This window comes from Macaca mulatta, chromosome 12 (genome assembly GCF_049350105.2).
Source record: "Macaca mulatta isolate MMU2019108-1 chromosome 12, T2T-MMU8v2.0, whole genome shotgun sequence".
Classification (NCBI taxonomy): Eukaryota; Metazoa; Chordata; class Mammalia; order Primates; family Cercopithecidae; genus Macaca; species Macaca mulatta.
Window position 1 is genome coordinate 70,875,689 of NC_133417.1, and position 10,958 is coordinate 70,886,646.

Genomic DNA, 10,958 nt, shown 5'->3' on the forward strand with positions numbered 1-10,958 from the left:
GAAATAACAGAAGATGTCTTGCTTCACATATCCTAAACATTCAGATGATCTGGCAACTATCTTCTTAACTTCTTTGATTAGTCCATTGAATTTCAAATGACAGGTGAACGGCCTGAAACATTAGAAACTGAAGAACTCATGGATATTTATCTTTACACAAGTCAGTGGGCCAATGGGTTGTAAGACACACAGGATTGAAAAGAAGACAAAAACTGGTTATTTTTCTGTTTAAGGTCAAATAAAAAACTGTGAAATATGCTCTTCTATTTAAAAAATCTAGGTTAACTGACAAATTTATAAATGTTTAACCAAGACTATATTCACCTCCCTGTATTTCACCTGAAAATACAGATCAGAACCTTAACCAATGCTATGCACTAAATCAGTGCCATTATTTGAATGGTTTTAACTATTGTCTCTGTGTAGATGATTCCCAACCTATATTTCTAGCCCAAAACCTCTTCTAAATTTTTATTTTTCCAGAAATTCATCTGTTATCTCCATCTTACTGTTCTGCCAGAACCAGAAATACAGCATGTCTTAAGTCAGATCACTTCCCTTTAAGATTAGTTTCTTACACCAATGTATTTTCTATTTATGCTAACTGGTCTCTAATTTATTTAGGCTGAAAGCCTCAAAGACATCCTAATACATGACAACTTGTTATCTTTCCCAACTATTTATCATCAGTTCACAGGTCCTGTGGGTAATTTAAAAATTCTGAACTTTGTACTCACTGTACAATATTTTAGTGTCATGCCTCAAAAACTTCTGCAAGAAAGACTATCTTTTTTATTTTTGCTGCATTTCAGTTTATCCTCAAGCCACTTCATCCAAGAAACCATTGCTAAATTAATCTTCTGGATTTGCACTCTAATAAAATCACTACCATAATTAAAAGTCTTCAGTAGCCTCTCAAAGAATGTCAAATCAGACACAAATATTTCTAACTAGCAGTCAAGATCCTTCAATTTGTCTCAGTCTACTTCTCCAAGCTTTTCTTCCCTGCTCATTACCAACGTATCCTATGTTCCATCAAATATGAGTATCTCAGTGTACACTGAAGTAACATGTCTCATTTCCATCTATTATTTCTCACCTTGGGAGTATCTACTTCCCTTTTCCATAATCTTTGCCTGTTGAAATTGTATCCTTCTTTCAGGTTTTAGTTCAAATGCTAGTTCCTTCAAAAAAATTCTTTCACATTCTCTTAACACTTATGCATGTGATCTCTCCTTAATTTAAAACAGTGCCTAGCACAAACTAAGCAAGCAATATATGTTAGCTATTATTTTCTTGCATACTTTAATCACATATCTCTCGTATCATCTATCATTTTTCCCACAATATTAGCTGGGGATGTGCTCTATGCCACTACTGGATTATTCATTCATGAAAGTGAAGTTTATGTATTATTTTCCTTTACATTATTAACACTACAAATAATGGTGCCTTGTATCTACAGCTGTTCAATAAGGAGAGAGGGAGAAAAGGAAAGAACAAAATATGGAGGGAAGGAAAAAAAAGGGAGAAAAAAAGAAAGAGAAAAACAGAGGGAAGGAACCAGGCAGGGATCATTTAAGAGTTAGTAGCATAAAACTAACCTTAGAGAATCCCTATTCTATAATACACTATTAACCATATCGATAACCATAAATGGGTTAAAATAAAGCTGTCATTTACAAAGTGGCAATAGAGTGGACAATAATAAAGAACTAAACCACAGATACTACTGGATAGATCAATAACGTAAGGATTTTTAATGTTATTATTTTAAAATCAGAAAAATAGCTACCTGTTTACTACCATCTGACATTTTGATCATTCTGTCAATATATTCTCTTGCTTTATCATGGCGACCAATGTGCCATAAAAATAAGCCTGCATGGTATAAGGCTTTCTCTCCAGCTCCTTTACGTTGTTCCTTCACTCTGGCATCTGATTCCAGAATAGCTTCTCTATCTGGGAGGGGAAAATGATATTAAATAAAAATTAAATTCTGGATCAAGTATTTATAAAAGGTCAGATAATTAAGGCAAAAAATTTACTTCTCTCTATAGTGGTACTGTCTAACAGAAATAAAATGCAAGCCATATATATATATAACTTAAAATTTTCTAGTAGCCCTATCAAAGAAATAGAAGGAAACAATTAAAATTAATCTTAATGTTTTATTTAAGCTAATATATCTAAGATATAATTTCAATGCATCATCGATAGAAAAATTAATGAGATATTTTGCATGCTTTTTTCTTACTACCTGTGAAATGTGGTATTTCATACTAACAGCACATCACAATTAAGATGCTAAATTTTGGCTGGGTACGGTGGCTCATGCCTGTAATCCTAGCACTTTGGGAGGCTGAGGCAGGTGGATCACGAGGTCAGGAGATCGAGACCATCCTGGCTAACACGGTGAAACCCTGTCTCTACTAAAAATGCAAAAAAAAAAAATTAGCCAGGTGCAGTGGCATACACCTGTAGTCCCAGCTGCTGGGGAGGCTGAGGCAGGAGAATGGCATGAATCTGGGAGGCAGAGAGCTTGCAGTGAGCCGAGACCACGCCACTGCACTCCAGCCTGGGTGACAGAGCAAGACTCTGACTCAAAAAAAAAAAAAAAAAAAAAAGGCTACATTTTATTCAAAAATACTTGATTTGTAGTTTTCATAAAACTTATGGCTGAAAAGCAGATTTTTAGACTCAAGTTATTGCGAAATAAGTTTTCTAATAACTGAATCAAGTATCATTTTTAAATTTAAAAAGTAAATTAATTAGAATTAAATCAAATTTTAAATTCAGTTCCTCAAACTTACTAAAAAAGCTGTATATGGCCGGGCATGGTGGCTCACACCTGTAATCCCAGCACTTTGGGAGGCCGAGGTGGGTGGATCACCTGAGGTCACAAGTTTGAGACCAGCCTGGCCAACATGGTGAAATCCCAACTGAAAAAAGAAAAAAAAAAAAAATAGGTGGGTGTGGTGGTGGGTGCCTGTAATCCCAGCTACTTGGGAGGCTGAGACAGGGAGAATTGCTTGAACCTGGGGGGCGGAGGTTGCAGTGAGCCTAGATCGCACCACTGCACTCCAGTCTGGGCAACAGAGGAGGTATATGGTCAAGGATCACTGCAATGCACAATACAGCTATAGAGTTTACATCATTTCCAAAATAGAAAGGCTGTACAGGCTAATATTTTTTAATAATAAGACTTGTAAAAATGTATAATGGTTCTAATCACAATTATTAGGAACAGGTCCACTACTGATACTCAAAGTATTAATACTTCTTAAATACAATTCTAAAACATATAAACATGCCAGTTACTGTTATGGGTCAGTAAAAAGATGTCGTAATTGCTGATGTAGTTTAATACTGACTGCTCCCTTAAATAGATAACTCTATTCACTTACATTAAATCTATATACTCTCTCTCTCTCCTGCTTTCTCTCTCTCTCTCTATATATATATATACATATATATACACACATATATACACACACACACACACATACATATATATATATAAAAAAGTATCTGCTTAGGACACAGAAGTCAATTATACCCAAACCCTGGATGGAATCAGAATCTGAATCAGCCATGCAATGAGGAAGAAGAAATGTAAGTTGAGGCCCGTGATTCCAACAGTTCTATCTTCCAGGAATGGCTACCAAGGAGAAAGGTATGTGACTCTTCCTTTCAACTCTAATGATACAAATTTAAATGTGAAATTAACAAGGTACAATATAACAAGTTAAGGAAACAAAACTGTTTCTGTAAGTCTACAGATTGCTTAGCAAGAAGACCCTTTTCTCCTCTCCCCACTCCCCATCCCTACAACCCCTTCAGAAGCGTTCATTAAACAGCCATGATACAGAAAGGGAAAAAGAGAACAAAAACAAAAACAAAACAAAACAAAAAAACCTCACCAGGCAGGAGCAGGCATTGCACAGGAAATCTTTCCTACTCAGCTTTCCATCACGTCCTTAATGAGGTATCAATTAGCTCTAACACTGTCTGCACAAAGCTGTTGCCAGATCTCAGCTTTTTTATAAGCAGGGTTTACATAGGCATCCTGGAACAATGTATACTAACAATCTAGGACTTTCCTAGGTGGTATTTACAGACATCTGGGCCCCTACTAGAGTTCAAGTCCATTCAGTATCATCCTTGGTGCAAAGTAGAGTTAGCACTCAGGTCCCTCTAAACAGTATTTCTGATTCCATCGTTTCAGTGTCCTGCAAATCAGTTTCCAACAGAATCAACACTGGTAAGAATAACCAATTAAATAAAAACTTGATTCTAAAAAGAAATTATTTTTTTACTAATTTATTTATACTGACTACAGCTCTCCCATGAAAATTCTCTGCTCTAGCTAAACACACTCCCACTGGAGTATGGAGAAAGGGGATCCACAGAAGAGCCTAAACCTGAACCACTTCCACGTATTTGCCCATCCATTTCTCCTCTCTGGCCAATACTCTTCATATTCAAATTCTACCAGTCCTTCAAAGATCAGATTAAGGTGCAAACTTTCAAAAGCCTTCTCAGCCTACTCTTCCAAATTAATAGTGCATATTAACTTCAATTAATTATAAACTCATTTGTTTCATTTTGTATTATTTAATAGAAACACTGGAATTTAATCTTTGTGGTTTTTACATTTTGTTTTTTCCACTAGATTACCAACTTGATGGCATGAACCAATTATTACAATTCTTTTGTAGCTTCTCACTGTATTAGGCATAGTTTCTTGGATAAATTAAGCACATATTTACATGTTTTAAATAACTTTGTATTGATTTGCGTATGTGTGAAGGAGGTATGCCATACTTGACTTTAGAAAAAAGTCTCATCTAATACTCAAGGAACCAGTCTACGACTTTTGTTTATTATCTAATTTTTTGAAACACAATCTATATTTACAATCCTATTAGCTGTTACTGGATATATATGGAAGAATATAACACTACTTCTTCTTTATTACATATAATTGGGAAACTCTTCTGCCTTCGCCATTAAGTTAACTATACATTAAGACAGTTCACATAACTTTATTTTTTATTTTCTGTTTTTATAGAGATGGGGGGTCTAACTATGTTGCCCAGGCTGGCCTCGAACTCCTGGGCTCAAGTAATCCTTCACCTCAGCCTTCCGAGTTCCTGGGATTACTGGTTTGAGCCACTTAGCCTGGCAGTTTACACAACTTTAATTGCTGGTTTATGTATAAATTTCCTTCTCTAATCTAGTCAACCTACTATTGCATAAAAATTTGCTGAGTATCTCTCAAGATATAGCCCTCATAAAGGGTTTTTTTTTGTTTTTTTGGTTTTTTGTTTTTTTTTTTTTTTTTTTGAGACGGAGTCTCGCTCTGTAGCCCAGGCTGGAGTGCAGTGGCCGGATCTCAGCTCACTGCAAGCTCCGCCTCCCGGGTTCACGCCATTCTCTGGCCTCAGCCTCCCGAGTAGCTGGGACTACAGGCGCCCGCCACCTCGCCCGGCTAGTTTTTTTTTTTTGTATTTCTTAGTAGAGACGGGGTTTCACCGTGTTATCCAGGATGGTCTCGATCTCCTGACCTCGTGATCCACCCGTCTCGGCCTCCCAAAGTGCTGGGATTACAGGCTTGAGCCACCGCGCCCGGCCATAAAGGGTTTTAAGGCTCTCAAGAAGCTTAATATACAGAAATAAACTGCATTGGCTGTATATTTGCACATAAGTTGTAAACTTGGCTGCTGCAGAGCAATTTATGCATATACAGTACCTGTTTTTTGGTATAACAATTACTAATATACATTCCCCTTTAAGTTGTCTAAAAAAAATCCCTATGTACTAATGAAATCTCTGCCATAGGATATAAAGAACACGAAAGTAGTAGAAGACACATTTCTTGTGCCTGATGAATTTATACCCTTATCAGGAAGATAAATATATGTATAAATTGTATCTATAGAAAATACATAATATAGTGTGATCAGACTGAATGACTTGATAACTGAGAAAAATCAAAATAAACTGAATAGGAAAAATTGTCCTAAGCATTGTATTTAAATACCATACCTGGATTAGGACTCATTTTATGGGCATATATCAGTGCAATTAGAGAACAAAGTGATACATCTTGTTTATTTTTAATAGCCTCAAATTCTCGAAGAGCTTCTTGAGTTTTACCTGAAAATCAAGATTATGATATGAAAAACTGTTCTTAGTACAAAGCAAGAATTCAAAACTGATGGAACATGTTTAATGATTAACACGTACCTTCCATTAATGTGCCATAGGCATGATAAAACCTGAAGACTGGATCACTTCCATACCTCTTAATTCCTTCACTGGCAACCAGTAACACGTGATGGAAATATCTCTCTTGACAATAGTAATTAATCAAAGTCTAAATGGAAATAATGAAAAAATGTTATAAAGGAATTCTGGTGCTCTGAAATACTCTTAAGAAGCAGATATTAATCTAACATCTAGAATAATGTAAAATTTAGGCAATGTGACTTTTTTCTTCCAAGTTTCTTAAAATACTGTTAATGGCTAGAACTCAATGCTAAGAATTGCAGAACTGAATGATCATAAAATTACTGAAATAATTCAATGTTTTCTAATAATTTAAATCCTTTTTCCTAAAGTTTTTGTTAACAGCATCGAAATAAGGCTGCTTTCGCCATTTTTCCTTTGCCCACATTTTCTTGAATGTTTTAGAAAACAGAAAGGCAGACAATAAACAGGAACTAAAAAAATAAAAATTAAAATTAAAATTAAAAAAAAAAGACAAAAGGCTTCCATTGCCAGACCATAGGTTTCTTTTTTTAAAAAAAAAAAAAAACCTTCTTTTCAAAATATCCAGTATTTTATTACAGCATTACAAAGTAATGACAAATTAAATTCTTCAACGTATCATCAAATGTTATCTTACTTGGCTTTGAGTTCTGTGACAAATAAATTGTCAGTTAAAAATAAATAAACTATTTTTCAATGAAAATGGTTGTCTTTAAGCTTTTTCCAAAATTATATTATTTCCATATACAAGACAAAACCATCAGGACCTACTAACTTCTGAATAAAAATGGGCCTGTGTTGTCTACCATTTTTCTTAGGATTATGTCTAAGGCTTGGTTGCTAACCTAATCAAAGACAGAAACCACACTTTCCCGCCATCACTACGATACACCTGATTCACCAGAAAGCAGTTTGGGCCACCCCATACCTCCTACCTACCTGTACTCTACAGCTTGTTCAGTAGCAGTGAGAAATACAGTAACTAAGTGACACAACTAAAATCTAAGGGTGTCTAGACAGCTCTGGTTTTTTTGTTTGTTTGTTTTGTTTTGTTTGAGATTCTGTTACTCAGGCTGGAGTGGCGCAATCTCTGCTCACTGCAATCTCTGCCTCCTAGGTTTAAGCGATTCTCCTGCCTCAGCCTCCTGAGCTGGGACTACAGGCACGCACCACCACGCCTAGCTAATTTTTGTATTTTTAAGTAGAGATGGGGCTCCCCATGTTGGCCAGACTGGTCTTGAACTCCTGACCACAAGTGATCCGCCCACCTGGGCTTCCCAAAGTGCTGAGATTACAGGCGTGAGCCACCACGCCCGTCCGACAGCTCTGTTGTATATCGTCTCTTGCTTTTGGAGGGCTATAGTCCATGTACTTCTCTAGATCAGTTAGGCGACTGTTCTCTGTAATTTTACTCTGCCTCCCTCCTTGTGATCACTGCTCCCTACTCTCCTTTTTAGCCACGTTTCTTAAAAGTGTGATCCACACCCCATCTCCAGACCCCCACAACACACTTCAGTGAAGCGCAGTTTTCCTTCAATGCTCCATTCCCTAAAGTTGCAAAATGACCTCTTACTTTGCCACAACTAAGGACACATTTAATACGTTACTTGACTTCTGCACACTATCACTAAGTATCTATAATCCTCCTGAAAGGCAGTGGCATAGAACCATAAAAAGGACAGGAATTTAAAGGCAAAAAGACCCGGCTTCAAATCTCTAGTCCTTCTTACAATGCCTCAGTCTGCTCATTTATAAAATGTTGTTAGTAATGCAAATATATGGGTCACTGTGAGAATTAATTAAGATATCATAGTATAAGAGTTCTATTCTGAAAAAAATAAGTTCCTCTGATCCCATATGTTAATAGAATAAAAAAAAAAAGTGTCCTGCCAAGACCTCTTGTCTATGTTCTAGATTCGTATTTCCATTTTCCACCTGCTACCCAAGTCAGGTACTCTGTTACTCATGAATCCTCCCTTCCTATTTGCCCAGTCTCTCTAAGTCGAACCACTCAGTAGGTTCTTCTATTTCTCTAGACTAACTCCCACTAAACATACCTAGTGCCACTGCCTTGGTTCAGGTTAGATTGTTCAATCCAAAACATTTACTGACTGCCTACTGGTACCCAGGCACTGTGCTAGGTACTATGAATAGAAAGATGAGTAAGACACGGTTCCTGTCCCCCCAAAAAACTTATATTTTTCAGATGAGACTGTAATCTGAAGACTAACTGAAATACAATGTAGTAAATGTAAGAAAAGAGCTTATAAACTGCTTTGGGCATGTGGGATAGTAACATTTGGACAGCTTTGAAAACTGAATGTGGTGTGAGGGGAGGATGGATGACTAAAATCAAGGGAAAGATTATTGGGGAGGATTTCAGAGCTGACTCTTGAATTGCAAACCCCTCACTCTCCCTCCACACACATACACACTCTATTTCCTTTTCATGATTCTTGAGGAAGGTATAGGAGTTAGGAAGAGGAACTGCAATAACACAGATAAGAAATCATCAGTGGTACATTGGGATGGTAGTGGTGATGAAGATGAGTAAAAGCCACTCCATACTCTAGAGCAGGGTTTGGCAAACCACAGTCTGTGGGCCATATCTGGCTGGCTGGTTGTACAGCCAGTGAACTAAGAATGGTTTTTATATTTTCCAGCTGTCAAGAAAAAAAAAAAAGAAAAATATTTCATAACGTGAAAATTCATGAAAGTCAAATTTCAGTGTTCATAAATAAAGTTTTATTGAAACACAGCCATGCTCATTTAAGTATTGTCTATGGCTGTTTTGAATGACAATGCCCAAATAGATATGATAGACCATACGGTACATAAAGTCTAAAATGTGTACTATTTGGTCCTTTGTTGAGAAAGTTTGCCATTCCCTGCTCTGAGGCTTCAGACAGAGAGTATTGGATGATGAGGTTGGAGAGGAAGGTGGGGTGAAGAGCCTCACATTAAGTACTTGGGCTTGATCCTCAAGTCTAAGCGATGAGGAACCCCATTTTTACATTAAAGTGTTTTTATTAGAAAGTTCATTTGGGTGACAGTGCAAAGAATACATTTAAGGGAATGAAAAAATTTAAGGATATAGGGGGATAGCTAGAACAGAGGATAATGTAAAACTTCAGGCAGAAAAACAAGACATTTCAGCATTCCCTAACCTCCCGCACCGCCAAATTGTCCTCCATCCACTTATCACCATCTCACAGGATACACATCTTATTTACCTATTTGTTGTCTGACTCCTCCTACTCAAATGTAAGCTCCAAGATTGGAAGAGTTTTTCTTGGTTTTATTATTTCAGTGCGTAGAACAGTGCTAGATACATAGGAGGCATTCGACAGATACTTGTTGAGTCAACTGAATTCGGGTTTTTCCCCAGCATTAATTAGCCTGTAAAATCTGAGAAGGCAGAAACTGTTCAGTTTCGCTCACTGCCATCTCCAGCTTCTAATGGACATACAGTAAACCCTTCATAAATATTTGCTGAACGAGTGATTCAGTGAACAAATGAATCGGGAAGACCAACATCCGAAAAGTTATTTTATTTTCAAGCCTCGTGTCTTTAACTGTTTTATATCAGCCTTTCTTAAGTTGACCGTCATTGCTGAATGGATGAGTCAGTGATAAACAGATTAGACCATCACCCTAAAATAACGACTCCTCCACTTTTAAGTCTCACGTCTTTAATGGGTTTCCTATAATATATCTTTCTGGGCTCTTTTTACTGTCCAGTGTGGGAGCTGACACTAGTTTGCCTTAAGACCTTAAAAATCGTACCTGGAGGCGCAGTGTCATAGGTAACCCAAGCTTTCCTAGTAAATATGATGCAAAAGTAAACACAACCAACAGCATGGGGACTAGCAGCAATTCAGAAACAGCGCGCGGGCGGGCTGCCCAGACCTGGGCTTCCCCAGCAGGGCCCGCGGAGACCCGCCGTAGGCAGAGGCTGCAGGCCCACCCTGCAACCCGAGCGGCCGGGGCATCGCAGAGAAACAGCGGCCTAGGGAAGCCACCCGAGCTCCCTCCGCGCCCCTGGGCCAACAGGCCGCAAAGGAACTCCGCCCGCCCGCCCGGTCACCTTCAATTCCTGCGAGTCCATGGCTGCCCCGAGGCTGGGCCGCGGGGCTGGGGGGCGTTGTATCGCCGCAGCCCAAAAGAAGATGCACAAAGAATTCGGTGTCCCCCGCCTCCCGGAGCCAGCTAACTCCCAGGGAACGGCGGGAGGGGCGGGGTCGCGCCGCCATTGGCTGTCGGAGGGAGGGGCGGGCCTGTGTGGCGGGGATCGTGCTGTAGTGGAGAAGGCGGGGCGGGGACCGGGAGGGAGAGCTGCGAGGGCGACCCGGGAGGATTGGGGCTGGGAAAAGGGCCTCCGTCGGGTAGTGCAGCTGGAAAAGGAGGTCACACTGGGAAACGGCTGTCTGAGGACAATGGGTGGACGGGCCGAGGAAATTGAATTAAGGAATAAAGGAAACTGAGTAGGAAGAAGGGGAAGTCTGTTTCGTGTTACTGGTTGTAAAGGAAGACACCATTTTCTGTACGTTTGTCTGGAGGCCGATTCCCGCAGTGCGGCTCTCGGCAAGGCTCTGCCGGCGCGGGAAAAAGCGGTCAACTTTCACGTGGGCAAGTTGTTTTATGGCCACAAGGTGGCGCAGAAAAATACCCGTTTTTAACAG

The 10,958-nt window shown here is 38.9% G+C and overlaps 1 protein-coding gene across 6 annotated transcripts in view; it reads right to left on the minus strand.

Annotated features, from left to right (window-relative positions):
* The window catches only part of TTC21B (tetratricopeptide repeat domain 21B), a 97,575-nt gene extending 87,074 nt beyond the window's left edge, over positions 1-10,501 (minus strand). For all 6 annotated transcript variants that reach the window (XR_001438619.3, XR_003721278.2, XR_013402009.1 and 3 more), the window contains exons 1-4: positions 10,364-10,501; positions 6,253-6,382; positions 6,052-6,162; positions 1,796-1,962 (exon numbers count right to left, since the gene is read on the minus strand). Coding sequence is in view for 3 of the 6 variants with exons in the window: in XM_077957133.1 (XP_077813259.1) it covers positions 1,796-1,962; positions 6,052-6,162; positions 6,253-6,382; positions 10,364-10,384 (429 nt within the window). In the remaining 3 variants the exon portion in view is untranslated. The remainder of the gene's footprint in view (positions 1-1,795; positions 1,963-6,051; positions 6,163-6,252; positions 6,383-10,363) is intronic.
* Between the last annotated feature and the right edge of the window lie 457 nt (positions 10,502-10,958).